The 19,922-nt window shown below is 38.0% G+C and overlaps 1 protein-coding gene across 1 annotated transcript; it reads right to left on the bottom strand.

The window, feature by feature from the left end:
* Positions 1 to 566: 566 nt before the first annotated feature.
* Positions 567 to 19,179, bottom strand: ano11 (anoctamin 11). The gene is made up of 23 exons (XM_056268087.1): positions 18,742 to 19,179; positions 16,369 to 16,483; positions 16,090 to 16,283; positions 15,896 to 16,003; positions 15,637 to 15,773; positions 14,733 to 14,790; positions 14,061 to 14,171; positions 13,807 to 13,972; positions 13,134 to 13,224; positions 12,483 to 12,579; positions 12,114 to 12,257; positions 11,385 to 11,522; positions 11,166 to 11,264; positions 10,928 to 11,030; positions 10,542 to 10,653; positions 10,390 to 10,444; positions 9,569 to 9,666; positions 8,666 to 8,802; positions 7,499 to 7,704; positions 6,879 to 7,021; positions 6,476 to 6,566; positions 5,441 to 5,572; positions 567 to 1,074 (listed from the first exon to the last, which is right to left on the bottom strand). Exons 1-23 carry the CDS (start codon positions 18,871 to 18,873, stop codon positions 1,051 to 1,053), a joined length of 2,691 nt encoding a protein of 896 aa, XP_056124062.1. The 5' UTR covers positions 18,874 to 19,179; the 3' UTR covers positions 567 to 1,050.
* Between the last annotated feature and the right edge of the window lie 743 nt (positions 19,180 to 19,922).

Raw genomic sequence — 19,922 nt, 5'->3', positions numbered from 1 at the left:
AGCTCATGATCCAGTGGTTTCAGCAGCTTAGTTCGCAGGAAATGTTGGTCTACACAAACTGTTTAGAGCGCTAAGCGCTTATAACATGCATTTGGAACACAACACGCATCAACAATCTCTCTAAATGTGTAAGGCGGCGGCTGTTGCCAACAAAAGAGAAGCTTTAAATTCCCCTGGTGGTTTACCACCGAAATAAAAGCTCCATGGTTTGTTTGAAAGCAAAAGTATTAAGACAACCATAAATGAATTATAATTTTACTGTAAAACTATTATTATATGGCTCACTTATAATACTTTTGCTGTGCTTTTTAAAAAACTTTTTCTGATATTTCAACATACAGGAGAGAACAGTGTGAACATTCATCAGTATGTCTCCTTTTGTGTTCCACACAAGAAACAAAGTCATAGTGGTTTGGAATGGGTTTTTCATTTTTGGCTGAACTATCCTTTTAAATCTTGTCCTCCAGCATGTAAACACTTCAATGTTTATTTAAACAGTTATTGAAACTAGCTTTATTTGAAAACATGATTCCTTAAACAGCCCAGAGATAGACATGACAAATGCAAACATATTAAGGTATTATTCAGAGAAGCATTTCACACTGACACATAATGTAGAACATGCTTCTAATGCATTTGCCATCTTTCACAATTTTCAGTAGTACAAATATATACTTTAGTATTAATGTAGAAAAGCAAACCTCCCTGTCCTCCCACTAAATCTAAATAGGAATATATCATTTATCGGGAGGGCAGAGAGAGTGAATAGGTGATCACATGTCTTAGTATAGTTGGATCCAGAGGAAGTCGTATGTAAACAGCCGTTTGTTAAAGTAGAGGTGATAGTGAACAACTTTGGCATAGACCTCTACATTTTGAAATGCATGCTCACATACACACACACACATCCACACAATCAACCACCACAAAGCTCAAGCCAAGTTTCAGTCCAAGTGTTTTAAAATACTAAGTCCCTCTTGAATCAGTTATGAGTGTGTAAAGTGTGTTCTACGCCCTCTTCTGGTGAAGCCTCTGCACTGCAGGTCAGTCTCATGTAGCTAGGCGCTTCGCTTGCTTCAAGGACCAGCACACAAGGAGGAAGAAAGAGAAATGAGGAAGAAAAAGAAGGAAATACATTGTTTAGACACCTCCTCAATCAGTTAAAGGTGAAGTATATCTTTTTTATATACATTGCAATACTCCAATTTTTGTTTAATATACAGAGACAACTATAACTAGTCTTCATTTTATTTTGAAAAGACAACATATACAAGGGCCAGGGTCAGATCACAGAGGCGTTCACACCACAACCACCACATCGAGAAAGAGAGCCAGGTCTATTTCTAAACTATTTAAGTGAAATACATAAAATACAATTTACTGTAATTAAAAACAATAGAGACCATAACCACCACAGGCATAAAGGGGGAATCTGCCAATATTCAGAATAGTAGTATTTCAATGGAACAGTTAGTATTGTTTTCAACTATTACATTTGGTCCCCCATAATCTTGAATATTTGATTGCGTCATTGCTCAGAAGCCAGTGTGCACATAGCCAAATACACACTCTGACCTCAACCAGAAGCAGAGTATCATCCTAACACATATTTTCCAAGAAAGTGAGTTGAAAAATGTTTTGATCTTCTTCCCTCCTCAACTTTTCAGAACATGTGGAGTACATAAACCAGGGCAGCAATAAAGTAATACAGAAGTCTTTGCTCTACTTCTGCTAGAGTGCTGGAACTGTCATACATTCATTTACTTTTTAAAAAGTATGTTTTTGTGATGTTGGAGAACAAAATAGCTCCAGGAATTGGATAAAGAATATCTTTTAAAGAGGAAATAGATGTCAAATCAGTGTTGTTATTGTTCAAGCAACAATATATCATTTTTTTCGCCGCTAACCTCTTACAATAACAAAGGCGTAGGTTGATGCGCATAAGTGGAATTATGGAACTTGTCGTCATGCTGATGGATCTAATAATGTTTTTGGATGAGTGCATACATTGATGTTTTTAACATGACTGTGGTATGAAGCAGGTCACGATTGCTAATAGGGAATGTGGAGATGACGTCACGCCGTGTTGCATTATGGGTCCGCCGCCATATTTACAGGATTGCGCCCAATACCGCTATATTTAAATGCATGTGTTGGAGGCTGTGTTTGGATTTTCTGTCGAGATTTTAATAAACGTCGATATGGTTGTTCAGTTCAACTGCCATAGCAGGTCACACGATCGTTCAGGGAGGAAACTGAACAACGGAATACGTTTTTTCACCTTTCTTTCTTGGAAAAAACAACAAGGGAAGCAGGTCGAGGAGCTGACGAGAAGACGCCGGATCGCGTGGGGTGCCGCAATCATGAGGAAAAACTTGACTTACTGTCCTCCACTGCATACTACGTTTGTTAAAAGTTGTACAAAGCAAGAGGTTGTGTATTGTATATTCCTCGATGACTAACAGTTAGGAGGATAGTTGATGAATGATGTTGAATTTGTGGTTCATGTTAGCAGATGATAAAGCCAGGACACATTGCATGAATCAAATTATATTTATTTTGTTTTCAATTAACAATTTGCTTTGATATTCTGTAGATCTTTTTACATGGCTTTTTTAAAATGTTTGTGAATCATGTTTTTATATAACTGCTTAATAAATACATTAAGTGACATCTCTGTTTCTGTACTGATTGCATCCAACAAAGACCCTTTAAGTACACATAAATGAGCAAAGATACATCAAACTATTTTAAAATAAATGACCAAATACCCTCATTTTTACACGTGTCAACATTGAATGATGACAATAAGGCACAGTTGTATTTAACAAGTTACCACATCTTGTGGCATTATAAACTAATGTAAATTTCTTGCAAAACCTATGAAAACTTAACATATGCTGAAAATAGCAAGCTAACAAACTATGAGAGCTGCTTTTCAGGTAAAATAGCTTGAACTTTATGTACAATAGTAATCAACTTAGCATAGGCTTTGAACACCAAAACTAAATCAGATATCAACGTTGTTTATCGCGGATAGTTTGTCTAAATAACGTTTTTTGGCAGTGGCATTTAGTTTATCCCGGTAGGGTCCCTTGTCTTTTTCTTTAAACATCTCCATTTCTTCCGTTCTTCTTCAATTTTACCTCGTTTTAGCCAAACACCTAACCTGACTCCGCCAGATGGATTTGCTCCGCATATCCATCTGGAAACCTTCCGTTGAAGTAGTTTTGGTAAGGGGCGAAAATACTGGTTAGCTGATTGGCCTAAGTTGGTGATAGACGGGCCAAATCAACCAATCAGATCAACGAAGCATATGACGTACTAACAGAGCGTATCTTTTCCTCTGAGAAAAGCCTCCAGAGCAGTGTTTTGCTCTTCTTTCAGTGAAGAAATACTCTGTAATTCCGATAAAACTTGCTCGATAGCCACGCTGATGCTAGTTTCATCCGCTGAAGCCGACATGTTCTTTAGACTGAACTGACGCGCTTCTCGTTGCGTCACACCTCAACCCGCCTCAAAGCCAACGCTGATTGGACGTTCGTTTGGTGAACTGCTCCCAAATTTTCTTTAACGGAAAGTATCCAGGCTGATCTGCGAGTGAAACCTTGAAAGCTCGCGAGATCAGGATGGTCTCACGAGGCTACCAAACACCCACTATTATACCCATAGACAGTAAAAGAAATGGACAGAGCGATCTCATTGGAACTCAGTTGAGACAGTTGAAGCCCACTTTTAGCGATTTTTGAGAACTTCCGTTCCTGACGCGCAGACTCAGACCGACTCAAACTAAGCTTGATGACGTGAGCAACCTGTCTGACAGACGTTAATCTTCTAGTAGCTGTGCGTGAAAACTGCCAACGTTAATCTTGCAGAGACGGGGAACTTGAGCAAAGAGTTCTTTGGCGTGAGTGAGCAGGAGTAAGAATTCCGTTGCTTTTATGGACTCATTATCTATGGGCTTCTCCCTTGACGGGACGTCCCCCCGATTGCCTGCGAGCTTCTCCTCCTGTCTGTACGATAACTTCTGTACAGCGCGACAGAGAGTCGAGTGGTTATGACGCAATCGTTAGCCTATTTTTACTAAATCTGTTTCTACGGGGCCATAGTGTAACATAGAAGGTAATGGAGCCCTTTATACATTGTCGTGTTTCTTTAGAAATAAATAATGGACAAATGGAGTCTTTAAACGCCTCAGATGTAAAGTTATTCGCTGTCAAAGTGACGCAAAAATGAATGGGAGTCAATGGAAATGCTAACGCAAGTGAAGTTCTGCTACAACATGGCGGCACCCGGCCGGCTTCAACTTCCGGTCGATGGATTACCCCCTTGATTATACCGAAGGTAAACTGAGATCGTGCCTGTAAAGATGGCGCCCACGTCCCATAATGCAACACGGCGTGACGTACCTCCGCATTCCCTATAAGAGACGGATATCAGCGCCACACACGAGTCCCGCGGATATAAAGGAATAAGGACATTTCATTCTACCGAACTAACTTACACGCAAGTGCGGAATTACTACTCACACAGGTTAGTTTATTAGACGAATGAAACTTGTGAGGTAACGCAGCACCACTGTTTCACTTGGTCTACTCTATCACACTAAACTGCATTTGAGTGTGTTGAAAGTTATAATGTTGTTCTATGTGTTAGTGTGTTGGCTGTATGAGACTAGCAGTAAACTAGATCAACATTATAATAACATACTGATCATATTCTAACATTTGATCATTTGGAGCTAACTTATATAGCATTGATTAGTTTTATGTACATTTGCTCACCTGTCTAAAGTAGGCTACATTGCAAGAGTGGTGTCCCTGTCAAGTCGAAGTTAGTCGCGGACGTGGAGCTCGCGGCATCTCGAAAACGCCACGCTGATCCTCGTTTTATTTCTCATTTTGCCCCAAAGTCTGCTTTCCATGGTCCATAATGTTTGAAAGAAACAACAACAGCGCGAGCGTATCACTAGACGTAACGCAGTTGTCCACGTCTGTCGCCATGGTTACTATGGCAGTACGAGCGGAAACCGGGGATAACGCGGATATTAAATCATTGACCGGCGACAATGACTAAGGACGAGCCATTATTTAAAATTAGAATTTCTCTGAAATTAAAAATCTTTGGGAACTTTTGGGATATTGTAAGTACACAACTGCAGGAAATATATCACACTGTGCAAGTGATTTTTGGATATGTTATTACAAAAACTTAAACTATCAAGAAGATGTTTAATAGCTAACACAATATTTTTGGCTTTCTCCCTCAGCCTAGAGGGTAAATTTAAACTGCTGCATATTGTGATTAAGAAAAGCTTTTTATATTCTTAATCTCTGAGCTCTCTGGTGTGAGTGTTAACGAGAAGAAGCGTGGCTCACTGGAGGGTGTGTGGACTTCACCATGTGCACTGACCTCACCTAAGAAGCATCCCGCCACTCACCAGCAAGGCCTCCTGGTTATCAGCTAGAGCCTGTTTAGCCAGGTAGCGCTCCCGCTTGATCTTCAGCTCCAAGGACTCAGGGATGTCTGGAACCATCCAGTCGATGGCACGCAGGACGAAGAACACCACATGCTGAAGATGTGTACACACACTTATTAAGATGACCACAAAAATTGAAATAATTTGTAGACAATGCTAAAGAAAACTGTAATCAATCAGGTTATTGTATAGACAATGTAAACTGCATCTGCAACCCATTTCACTTTCATAATGTGAGATATTTCGTCAAATTCGCTTCCTAGATCTTACTCTCTTATATTTTTTTCACTGAAACACTCACTTTTTTAAAATTTCTTTATTTAACTAATAATTTTTTTTTTTAGATTCCTGAAACCATAAGAAATTTTTTGGTGATACTATTAATAACTTTTAATCTACTTTTCTTTACTTGTCAATGTTTTCCATTTTATTTGATTTATTTAAGTGCTGTCAAATCGAATAATCGCAACTAACATAAGTTTTTGTTTATGTGTGTGTGTGTGTATATATATATATATATATTATTTATAAATATGTGTGTTTATATATATATATATATTAATATATTATATAAACAAAAACTTTCATGTTAGAAGCGATTAATCACGATTAATCAATTTGACACGACTAATTTTAATATATTTTATTAAATCATGTGGATTTTTTACTTTTATTCATGCATTTGTTTATTTTGCTTATGTATGCGTTTATTTTCCTTGTGTGTGTGGTGCTCTTTAATGTTCTCCTAAAGGTGTTTGTACAACATAATTTCTGTTTCTTTCATTTAAAAAAAAAACTCCAGGATATTCAAAAAACACTAATGTTGACTAGGATCCCATTTTATCTAGGAACTGACTGGATGATGAAAAGTTGGTGTCACCTACTTAATTTTGATATAATGTTGACTTTAAATGGGTTACAGTGTATTCTGGGAAGCTTAAATTCAAGAAAGAATCTGACTGTGATGTGGTTTGCAGGAGGAAGATCAATGATCACCTCAAAGGCGATGATAAAGCCCAGTCTTACAGCCAGAAGCTCCCAGTACACCAGCTTGTATTTTCCATTTTCATCCCGAAACGCTTTATATCTAACACAAGAAAAGTCGTGACAAAAAAAAAAAAAGACCACAAGAGAAGAAAATCGAACAGTGCTGACAGCTACAATTTTACAGTTCGCTGCCTTGATTAGCAATTTTCCCCTCTACTGTGCAACATGGTACGACAGCCAAGACACTGCTGAGAAACATCAGAACATTGCTAATATGTAAAAAAAAAAAAAAAATACAACAAATTACCCATCCTGATAATAGGAAAAATATATTTATGCTTATTTACAATGCTGTGATATAACAGTCTGATTTCAGATTTCTTATACTGTAGAACAGCATCAGCAATGTTACCTGCACGTGGTATGACTGGAGTGGTTGTAACTGGGTGGAGAGTAAGCCAACGTGAAATTGACATAACCATGCAGGTCATTGTTAAACTTGTACTGGTACAGCAGGCGTGGCAAAAAATCTGATGTAAATGCAATGAGGAAAGCCTGTAGAAAAGAAAAGATATTGTGGAAACTTATAAAGACAACCTTGGATAATGTAAAGTAACAAGATGTGTCGTTTATGTTTCACAAAAAAAAAATATATTAACAGAATGTACCACACTAAAGGTTGTCAAATCTTCAGTCACATTTGCTGTGAAATTTCGTGGGCGAAATCCAGACACTTCAATAGGAATCTGGATAATCTGGAGTTTCGCATATGGGTGAAAAAGATCCCCGTGCAGAATTCACTTGTGTTCAAGTTGGTCACACGAATTTCCCACGCAGACCAACAGAAAGCTGCTTGGTTTGAACGTGACTTCTGTGTGAGTAGTGTTTTCATACACAGGTCAATGGTATTGTCTATTGTCAACATTGTAGCTTTTTTGCCCACAAAATTTCACTTCGAAATTCGCTAATGTGACCGCACCTTAAGTATCAAAATTATTAGTTAAGTAATAGAGGTTTTGTGTAGGTGCTCACATTGACTATGACGGACACGTGGGACAGTGCCTCCAGTATGATGAACCACACACCGATGTTCTGGGCTCGCTCTGCCACGGGTCTCCGGTATTCACACACAAACTTATGAGCGTCGAGCCTCACTTCCACCCAGTTATTTAGCAGGGCGAAGAGAGGAGCCAGAGGAAAGGCCGCCACAAAAATGGTGATGAAGCCAAACTGCAGGACTGGTCGGCAGCAGTCAAGATTAAAAACTGGTCATTCATTAATTGTAGCAAGAATATCTGTACAGAAGTGTCATTTTAATTTAATGTTTAATTAAGTTGCATGATTATTGTACTGTAGGTAAAAATGTGCTTGTCTACACTGGTGTGACAGAAATTCACTCTTACATACACTAAACCTCAAAAGTTTGGGGTCGACAAGACTTTAAAATATTTTTTAAAGAAGTCTCTAATTTTAACAGAGACTGCATTTATTTGATCAAAATACAGTAAAAATAGTAATATTGTCCAATATAATTACAATTTAAAATATTTGTTTCTATTTTAATATATTTTAAAATGTGATGAGGTCAAAGCTACATTCTCAGCATCATTACTCCAGTCTTCAGTGTCACGTGATCCTTCAGAAATCATTCTAATATGCTGATTTTCTGCTCAAGCAACATTTATCATTAATATCAATGTTGAAAACGGTTGTACTGCTTAAATAGATAGTTCACAAAAAATGAAAATTCTGTCATCATTTACTCACCCTCAAGTTGTTCCAAACCTGTATGAAGATATTTTGGAGAATATGGGCAACCAAACAGTTGATTGGTTGCACATATTCTCCAAAATATCTTCTTTTGTGTTCAGTAGAAGAAAGAAATTCATACAGGTTTGGAACAACTTGAGGGTGAGTAAATGATGAAAGAATTTTCACTTTTGGGTGAACTATCCCTTTCTCTTTTTTCAGGATTCTCTGATGAATACGAAGTTCAAAAGAACAGCATTTATTTGAAATAGAAATCTTCAGAAATGTTTTTTTTTCTTTGTCATGTCTTATCTTGCCTAGTGCACCAAGTGTTCCAGGACTGACAGCTTAAGAAATATCAGTGCATGCTGTTCTGGCATCAGTAGCAACACATTCATTAAAGTTCATATAACAAAAAGTTCATTAAAAGGTAAAAGATTATAATCTTACCAATCTCCAGATACTCGTCAAAAAGACCCTCACATGGAATCAACTCATAGTCCAGCTCCCAACGCTTAGGCTCCTCTGCCTTCTGGGCCTTCTTCACAGATGATAAGGCACGTTTCTGTCTCCAAGCCTTTATTTTACTGAGAAGCAGAGAGAGAGAGGCAAAGAGAGAATGACACAACTAAACCGAAATACACAGTGTTCTAATGATGATGATGATGATGGCTCTTCTGAGTGTATTTTTATGTCTAAAATAGAGCTGTGCTCATTTGGAAAGATCCAGTTTTGCCCAAGCCTGACTGTAGTGGTGCATTATTGATAGGGGAGTGCTAAAAGCTTCTCCTGTGTGGCATTTATCCTGCTAAACCGCTGGAACTGCTGCCTTTGAGGAGAGACATGCTGCAGAACTGGCAGGGACACAGTCATCAATCTGCACACTGCACCCTACAATGTTATCTGCGGATTAATCAATATGCACATCAATCAATACTCTTAAAGACAGCTATTATTGCTCACATTTACACACTTTCACTCTCGTACACCAGCATGAACGTACAAACACTCTTTCTATGATAGTAGGGACTTCCAATTGACTTCTGCATTTTAAGATGGTCATTAGGACATTATTTAGAATGTTTATTAATTATTCAGTATGTTTTCCACAATGTAGGCAAAGCCTGACCACACACACACACCTCCACAGAAGATTGCTGTGCCAACTCTGCAGCACTGACCCACAGTGCTGACTTGCTTTTCTCAGAGGACCAAATAATACGATTTAGATTCTGCAGGACTGAGACTTCAGCAGTCTTTTAGTTCAAATACTATGTGGTTTGTCTACGATGTAAAAATCTTTTATGGTGCAGCTTGTTTGATGAAAAGTCAGGCTCTGAGGGAGACACGTACGGGATGACAAACTCCTGAGCGTTGTTGATAAGTTGTTTTCCCACCATGATGATGCAGAGCTGCTCAGCCAGTTCAATCAGACAGCCCCCTGGTCCACACTGCAACCACAGGTACATTTTTGATTTATGTTTTTTTAAAAAGAAGTCTCTTATGCTAACAGAGGCTGCATTTATTTGATCATGAATACAGTAAAAACAGTAATAATGTGAAATATTATTACAATTCAAAATTTTGTACAATTTTGTATTTTAATATATTACAAAAAGTTATTTATTTCTGTGATGCCAAGCTTAATTTTCAGCATCATTACTCCAGTCATCATTGTCACATGATTGTTCGGAAATCATTCTAATATTCTGATTTGGTACTCAAGAAACATTTCTTGTAAAATCCTCAATAAATTTTTTCAGGATTTTTTTGATGAGTCGAAAGTTAAAAAAGAACAGCATTTATTTGAAATTACTGTCACTTTTGATCAATTTAAATAATAACCTTGCTGAATAAAGTTTTTTTTTTTTTTTTTTTTTTTTATTACTGACTTAACTTCTGAACATTAATCTACATAGACATTATAGAGGAAAACTTTGCTTCTTTAGTTTTAAAAAACTACAAAATAAGTGCAACCTATTGTGGATGTTTTGCAACAGCAGACATATCCTTTATTACAAGGCTGTCTGGAATTTCTGGAAACTCTGATTTACCAGCTTTATACAAAATATTCTTGTAAAATGACTGCTAAACTGCATGTTTGAGCATTGTTAACGGAATAGGGTAATCGTATTTTGGCATATAACCATAAAACTAAAAGGCAAAGCACTCACATCCTCATTCCGCATCCCAAAGAGTTTGCCATAATGACCAGGATAGCCCACAAATCTGCAATAAAAGAGCAATGAAAGTGCCCTGAATATCTTGCCTTAAAAAATACAGCACAAAAGGTTGCTTTGTTCTGTTAGGCTAGTTTACAGGCTACCTGCCCTTGAAGAAGGCCACATAGAAGGGCGACGAGTAAAAGTTGACGAACTGGAAGATGAAGACTTTGAATGTAAAGGCATCTTCATATTGTGTCTGTGTCCTGTGCATTTCTGCAGGGAAAATGGTTTCAGGGCATATTTGAGTACACGAGATAAATGAGACTTATTTATAAGGCATCTGTGAAGTCCCAAAGCTTTATTGTAATTGCCTCAGAGAGAAAGACTAAGGACTAGAGTCCTAATGGCTTATTGATTCTCAAAGTCAGTGTGGATGGGCAGGTTCATTACCCTGAACCACAGAAAGGGCAACACTAGCCTGTGCGATTTGATTTAAAGCCCTGGGCATGCGTTCCTTTATGGGGTCTGATGTGTGCAGAAATCCTACCCCATTTAGTGAGCTGTTCTGCCAGGGCTGTGTAGACCTGCCCCATCAGCAAGATCAAAGCCAGATTCACCAAAGTGCTGGAGATATTGGCGATATTCCCAGCCTGGAAGACAAAATGTGTGTGTGGAGTGGATAGAGTTCAAGAGCTGCTGCAGGTGCGGAGATTAATGAAATGCTGCATTGCATTATGGTAAGTCATCTCATATTTTAATTTAATTCAGATCGATGGGGTGCCCACCTGAGTACGCAGAACAGAACTCCCAGTTTCAAACATCATTACACTTACAATACTGCGGTATATGATCACTGTGACCAAGAAGATCATCACTACAAACAGCTGGGAAAACAAATTAAGAGGAAGAGGAATAGATTTGGGTGAACAATGATGACACATTGTCTTTCTTCTAACAGACCAATTCAAATTCTGTATTTCCATTAAATCTCCAGTGGGTCTCACCATTATAACGATGACCATAGAGCCAGTCAGCATGCGTGAAATTCGCGCTTTCTGAGGGAAGTAGGGCTCCTTCACTCCTGTCACTGGGTTCTCCTCCATTGCAGGGGCCATTGCAGAAAACTCAGGACGTGGTGGTTCCTGTCCATTTCCAAAAGAATAACTTGCTATTATTTCTGATCTATACTACCAATTAAATACAAACCCACAAATGTTAGGAATTATTACATAGGAATAACATTTTTCTTAATCTGTATTTTTTGTCCTGTTTTCCAGTAAAATATCCAAACATTCTTAAAACAAGCAAAATGTTTTGGTGAGGCAAAATACCTAACTTTTATAAGGACAAGTGTCTTTATAAGTCTTTCCTACCAAAAAAAAAATTCTGCCATGTGTAACTAGAAAAAGCTCCAAACACATTTTCTGCATTTTTTCGCTTCGGATATTTCCCATATACAAAACTAAACATTAAATAAAATAAAGTATTTTCAGATATTTTTCCACACAATCAAAACAAAACATTTTTCACTTCTGATTTTTCCCACATACAATTTTTTTCCCCTCAGTTCTGATTTTTCCCCCAAATACAAACAAAACAAAAACATTTTTCACTTCTGATTTTTCCCACATACAAAAACAAAACCTTTTTTTTTTCACATTGCCTTTCAGGAATTCCATAATGTTTAGATACTTTTAAAGGAAAAAGGACCAAAAATGCTGTGTCCATCAAACCTCATCTTCATGGAAATTCATGCAGTCCCAGTGGTGAGCGAGAGTGGCATTCTTGCGTTTCCAGTACTCCAGGAAAGTGACAGCCCATAAAGACATGAACACACTGAAGAAGACGGTGCCAGGATGATCAAACAGATAACCCACCTAAAGAAGAGTTGTGAATAAACCCAAAACAAGCAGAAAGCCCTAATGTTTAGTGTTCATTATTGGCAACCAGACTACATTCCAAAAGTGAAGTGACTTAAAACATTCCCACATATTTTACACAATCCATACACATAATATAAACTATACAAACATACGAAATGCTACAATATTGTGTCTTTCACATAGTACCCAATTCAAGCAATTTGAGCCAGTGATGATTACCTTGGCCATGGGACAGATGTCTGACATATTCCAGGGTTTACAGGTTTCACACAGAGGACACATTAGATAGAGTCCTCCACTCTCACAGATTTCCTTCCTGTAGATGGTACATGGAAACAGGCAACAATGGTAGAGCTAAGATGAAAGCAAACATACAGCCTATGTTTTTGAAGGATTTGTTTTCATGGTGAAACTGTGTTGATTAAAGAGAAGAAAACGTTAGAAATCTAGTAACCGCACTCTTACTCCATTCCTAACAAAAGCAATAGTTTAGTTTTATGTAAAGATCAATAGACCAGAGTGGCAAAGTGTACAAAAGGAACGCTTATAGCATATAGATACAGATTTAGTGCTTCTAATTGTGCCTCTCTTTATGGTTTCTTGCTCTCTCAATCTCATTATTTTGCTTGTTCATTCTGTGGCATAAACCGCAGCAAATATTTCCAACCCAACGCTATTAGTCCTTCAAGTAGATTTGGTCAACAGTTGCTATAGAAACAAATAAAGGTCATAAAACACATTGATTTGAAATTATTTCTCATAGCAGCAAAATAGCTTCGAGGAGCACTAAATGTGTGAGTCATGTAGAGCTGCAAGAAGAGCAGCAGCAGAAACACTGTTTATCGATAGGCTAATACAGAAGAAACTTACGCTGGGGTATTGGATCCCATTGTCAAAATACCCGAAACAAAGACACATGTCCCAACCAATGCAGCAGGCAAGAGCCAGGCTGTATAAAATCCTGCGAACAAAACAGAATTTGGTTATTTATGGTAAATACAATTGGTAAATAATAAATATATTCACAGTACATGGGTTAGTCAAGTCAAGTCACATTTATTTATATAGCGCTTTTTACAATACAGATTGTTTCAAAGCAAGTTTACAGAGATAACAGGAAAATAATGCAACAAAGTTTGTTTCCAGAAGAAAATAGCGTCACAGTGCAGCTTAAGTAAGTTAAGTGATGTTTCATTTTTGTTGTAAAAAAAGTTGTTAATTTTTATATATATAGCCGCTCTGGAGAAAACCGTGATGTCATCATTCAGCACAGTTCAGTTCTCATATAATGGTGTTAGATTCCCAGGGAATAGACATGCTGCGAATGCATATCCTATATCTATAACACATAATTTAAATATATAAATAAATAATATAACATTTTTAGTATTTTAAATTATATTAATTTAATATAATTTAATGTCATCAAGTGCCACTTATTAATGATTGCTGGATTATGCATTACACTGTCACTCTTGCAGTGTCAAGACAATGGAAACCAAATATGGAAATGTGAAGAAGATCTAGTATGGTGCCTACTCACCCAACCAAGCAAAATAAAGCGCAATCTTCTCCCCAAAGTATTCACGGATGTGATCCAGAGGCTGGTACTTATACCATTTTAACCAATTGGACCAATAGTGGTACAGCACCTGCCTCTTGTTCAGCTGATCAGGCTTGATGTCACAACCTGGGAGCTCAAAGGGGCCCTTTGAAGCAGAGAAAAAGCTGACAGTGTATCAAGCTATACTTTTAGTAAAACGCACAAGTTTGAAGCGCATTGCTCATGTGCCTAACCTCATGCAGAGGGAATGCACCCGTAAAAGCCCCCTCGTTCAGCAGACGAGCGACTCCGACTTCTGCACGCTTCCTCCTGCCATATGCAGTCCTTGCTAGGATTTCATACACCTGCGATAAGCACAGGTGTAAGCAGTTATCACACACTTGTAAGTACTCAATACACCATCTTTACATTTCCAATTCTTTTTTTGAAAGAAATCAATACTTTTATTAATCAAGGATGCATTCAATTGATTTAAATTGACAGTAAAGATTTGCACATTGTTACAAAAAAAAAATGCTGTTCTGTTGTAACAATAAGAAATGTTTCTTGAGCAGCAAATCAGCATTTTACAATGATTTCTGAAGCATTATTTGACACTGAAGACTGGATTTATATCTGCTGAAAATTCAGCGTTGCCATCAAGGGAAGAAATGAAATTTTAAAAATGTATTTAAAAAAAAAAAGTTATTTTAATAATAATAGTTACTGCAATAATATTTTAACATGTTTCACAATTTTGTTTAATCAAAGAGATAAGGTTGCTCACCATCGCAACCTTGATGAGTAAAACAGACTTCTTTCAAAAACATTGTAAAAATCTTACAGACCCCAAACTTTTGAATAGTAGTGTACTTCACACTTTAATATACCATCTGATACACAGTTCCTGTTTTTTTCACACTCACAATGCGGTGTCTTTGTGTATTGGTGAAGTAGTTTTCACGATCATCAGAACCCAGAAACCTAACAAAACAGGAAGCCTAGGTAAATGTCTAAATTTACAAATCTCTTTCTACAAGTACATAATCGTTTTGTTCTATGGAAGCTTGTTTCCGCCACAGAATGAAAATTAAAAAAGGTAATTGCGACTTTTTATCTCACAATTCTGACTTTATTTCTCAGAATTGCGAGATATAAAGTCAGAATTGCGTGATATAAAATCGCAATTGCGTGTTATAAAGTCAGAATTGCGAGATATAAAGTCAGAATTTATTGATATAAAGTCGCAATTGCAGGTTATAAAGTCAGAATTGCGTGATATAAAGTTGCAATTGTGTGCTATAAAGTGAGAATTGCGTGAAATAAAGTCGCAATTGCGTGTTATAAAGTCCGAATTGCGAGATATAAAGTCAGAATTGATTGATATAAAGTCGCAATTGCGTGTTATAAAGTCAGAATTGCGTGATATAAAGTCGAAATTGCGTGATACAAACTATTCTGAGGGAAAAAAAGTTAGTCTTTTTTCCCCCTTAGAATTGGACTGATAACTCGCAATTACGAGTTTATATCTCACAATTCTGAGAAAGGATGTCAGAATTTCGAGACATAAACTCGCAATTATGTGTTATAAAGTCAGAATTGCGAGATGTAAACTCGCAATTGTGAGAAAAAAAGTCAGAATTGTGAGATAAAAAGTCGCAATTCGCAATTGCGACTTTATTTCTCAGAATTGCGACTTTATTTCTCACAATTCTGACTTCATATCTCGCAATTGTGAGATAAAAAGTCGCAATTATTATTATTTTTTATTTTTTTATTCAGTGGCGGAAACAAGCTTCCATATGTTCACATATAGAAGCAGAGCATAACTTTTCCATTTTGGACTTGCGGAAGGCACACGTATAGTAGTCCACAGGACGGTTGGGGACCGATTCTTTCATGATGTTCGGCACCCAGAGTTTCTGAAGAACTTGAGCAGAAGTGTTGAAGTCTGGGTTAGGCTGTGCCTGTCAATGAACAAGTACAACTTATTTCAGAGCTCAGAATTCATTTATTCTAGTGCTATTTTGAGCCCTCTGTATTTGCATTGAGAGCTCACTAGGGAGGTGAACATGAAAACGGATCTGACCTGCAGAGGCGCTCTAAGACATAACTCCTCAGCATAGTACACCAACACATCCCATGGAGCATGGAGCTTCAGATAGTGTATAGTCTTCTTTACACTGGATGATTCCTCCTAATAATAAAGAGAAAACCATTAGAAAGATCGTAGTTAGTTGCATGAATGGCAATGTACTAAGAAAATGGACCTAACAGCTGAACCTTTTCCATCAACAGTCCAGCACTCTGAAGGTTCTGAATGAATTTGTCCCTCCATCGGGCCAGCTGAGCTTTTCTTCTCTCTGACCTGCTGTCCTCCTGTGCTGCTTCTACTGCCTCCTCCGCCACCTCTCCTTGAGACCGTCCACGACTTCGGCGCTTGCGGCGCACCTTCACCTCCCACACCAGCACAAAGTCTGAGGCAAGAGCGACCAGGGTTAATATGACTACATATTAAGCGAAGTGGTCGGTAAATTTATAGCGCTTTCACCAAACCATTACCTATTTTTGCTTGGCCATCTCTGAAGTAGTTGCCTGGGGGCTGAACAGGTGGGCTTGCTGTCCGCTCACAATGAACGTATATGGGGTCATCATCTTCATTAACTACAGTATTCAACTATGTTGACATGAAAATAGCTATTTAAGCAACATCATAAGAGCAAAAGAGCTATTGTTCCATCCTTTTTCTGTATTATTGATTTTTTTATTATCATCATATTTCAGCATTATGTTGCTTTTGCACTACACAATTTTAGCCCTAATTTTCCACTGGCCGACAGTTAATGGAGATCACCAATAAAAGCCCAAATGATGCTTGCTCACTTGAGGGACAAATCACTGTGTGTGAATTAAATGTCACCATGAAATCAAAATCACTTCCCCTCCCTCTTGCAGCGACATCTCTTCTCTTCTCTGATGACGTGTTTACTGGCATGAGGGCGGGACCACGTGTCACTCACATGAGATCACAGCAATAATAGCAAACGATAACGATACAATAAATTCCCACTGGAATAAATCAAGTCACGTCCTACATATTTCTTGTTCGTGAAGCCATTTAACTATATACGCGGGGGATGGGATTTTGGGCTTTTTACTGTCGATGAGTGGAAAATCAAGGCTGAAGTCGTGTAGCTTGTGGGCGGCATAACCTGCTAAATATCTCTTTGGCAGTCATGACATTTCTCAGATTGTGTCATTGAAAATTTACATCACTCACAAGCACTAATTTGCCTCCGATTTAATCATTTTGTCAACAAACTCTATTAACTGTCAGCGAGTATAGAAGTCAGGGTGAAAATAGTGTGGCATGTGGGTGGCATTAAATATCATGTGGGTGGCATTAAATATCTAGACCTGTCTGTGAATCGTCCTGTAGTATGAAATGTGTTTTGCCTGGAAATGACATCAGTGATAAGTTGTGTAGTGAGAGAAGAACAGCAATCAAATGAGTTTGAAAGTCCTATAATATGTGGGCAGTTTAAGTTAAGTTCTATTTTTGTTCTGCAAAGAAAATAGTTTTGCGAATAGTTTTCGCATCTATGAGCAAGACATGGGTTGAATTCAAAATAATATAGGCTGCTGCTTTTATCACTTTGGCCTTATAAAGATAGATTATCTACCTTATTTTGCAACACCGAAGTAAGCTATTTTCTGTGAATGTGCGACAGACTTCAGATTCATTAGCTGCTATATGTAAATAACTAGAAGAGTATGTTAAGAATAAGGTGGATAGCCACAGTAGTGGCGTTTCATAAGCTTAAAGGGTTAGTTCACCCCAAAATGAAAATTCTGTCAGTAATTACTCACCCTCATGTTGTTCCAATCTCGTAAGACTTTCGTTCATCTTCGGAACACATATTAAGATATTTTTGATTAAATCTGAGAGCTGGATCACTCCTCCATAGGTTTCTAAGGGATTGAAACTTGCCGGCCCAGAAAAGTTATTAAAGACATCGTTAAAATAGTCCAAGTGACTACAGTGGCTCAATCTTAAGTTTATCAAGCGACGAGAATACTTTTTGTGCGCAAAAAAAACAAACAAACAAACATAATGACTTTATTCAACTACTCATTTCCTTCAATGTGGGCCTCTGAGTGAGTTCACGTAGTGTAACAGCGCAGCGCTTCGGGGTTGTACATCACACGCATCACACACATGACCAGCGTTGGCCAATAGTGAGCCTACGTGTGACGTACAACACAGAAGCGCTGCACAGTTACACTACGTGAACTAACAGAATTTTCATTTTGGGGTGAACTATCCCTTTAATGAATCAGTGTTTTTGAACAAATCGGTTGAGTGAATAGTACTTTAAATGACTCACTCACAGAGTCTGTCACTTTTCACCACCTACTGGTGTAAAGTTGTAAACAACAGAAAGAGTCGCTGGAACTGACAATCTGTCTGGAATGCTCAAACACAGACAAGCGTAGTGATACAAAGTGAAAAGTCCCGATGTGGTTGGACTGCTGCTTTGCCAGTCAAATTCAAGGACAGGAACTAAGTGTTGTATAAATGACAATATGACAATTATACAACTAAACTATACTGTATGTTTTATCAGACAGGTAAATAAGACAGGCAAAAGAGTTAAGGAAGATTTAACCCATTATCAAGATGATTTATGGTAATATATCCTCTTTTTAGGTCTAGATATCTTGCAGTAACTAAAAACTCCAGCAAAACCACCAGGTTTTTAGCAACGCCATATGCTAATTAGACAGCAATTTTAACACACAACAAACAGCTCTCCAATGAGTTTGGTGATATTGTTACACACAGAAACTAGGACTCTTGTTTTGATGAATAAATGTATCGTATACAGCATGCATCAGAATATCATGTTACAAAACACAGATCTGTACACTCACATATCTGGGAGGGATGAAGCCCCCATTTTGCAGGCTTCCATAACTGTCTGGACCATGGGTCTCGCCGCTGTAGTCCAGATCCAGCAGCACCTCCTGGTCCACCAGCACCTCAGGGTTCCTCTTCTTCAGCATGAGAATCCCACACAGTCACAACCAGATGCTGAGGTGAAGCTAGCAGAGACTATGTCGTTTAACTCCCATTCAGAGCTTCAGTAGAACTGATGTATGTACAGTCCCACGCTCCAGACACTCCTGCAGAACATCAGTGTCCAATAAATTATGCACACAAATTAAATTTGAGATAAAAGTGTAAGTGCATTCCCTGTAGGAGAGCTGCAGGAGAGGAGACAGAGGAAATGCATTAAGTGCCTCTATAAGCGGATGAGACCAAACCAGGGCAGAAGTGGGTCTGCAGCATCTCTTTTCTCTCTCTCTCTCTCTCATTCACTGCATCCCTGTCTCCTCACCACTCCAGAGGGACACTTACCGTAACTCCTGGAATACGAGCCACTTGTTTTCTTTCATCTTCAGCAAGGAAAGACATGTAAACACACTTTGACTGCATAAATCCTGCTTCCTATTAAGGATAGATTCTACTGTACTATGCAAAACATTGTTACTAAACGCTTTGAGACTCAGGTGATGAGCAAGGCTTTTAATGCATCAGAACTGCACGTAAATCCAGTTTCAGACAGGCTATAGATGCGCTAAATTTAGTTTCAGAGGGTACATAAATCTTGTTGCCAAAAGGGGTAAATTATCTATTGGACGGACAAAGCATGACAGTCTAAAACCCTTCAGTGCAAAGAACTCAAGAGGTAAAATTTCACATTGGATATTGAAACATTGCCACCTGAAATTTAGTCAAAGAGGAATATGGCTCCCAGCTTTAGTTGCATATTCACTATATGCATTGTGTATATTTATGACTTGCACTAATCATTAGCGCTTAACAGCAATTAAACTCTGCCATTAGCTGTTTAGATGATATTTGCAGACTTGGGTCAGTCTTAAGTGCTGCATGCTTGGCTGAGAGCCACAAATAGCTTAGATTTCTCATTATTCAAGTGCAAGAGGGTTTTTGTGAGAAAATAAACAAACTACACAAATGTACAAATGACTGAAAAGAAAATCTCCATTTGTGGCATGTGATCCTTTTTGCTTCATATGCCCCCATCCCC

Source organism: Rhinichthys klamathensis, unplaced genomic scaffold (assembly GCF_029890125.1).
Source record: "Rhinichthys klamathensis goyatoka isolate OS25496 unplaced genomic scaffold, OSU_Roscu_1.1 h1tg000269l_1, whole genome shotgun sequence".
NCBI classification, from domain to species: Eukaryota; Metazoa; Chordata; class Actinopteri; order Cypriniformes; family Leuciscidae; genus Rhinichthys; species Rhinichthys klamathensis.
Note: the sequence above shows the minus strand (reverse complement) of the source record. Positions and strands in the feature narration are given on the sequence as shown.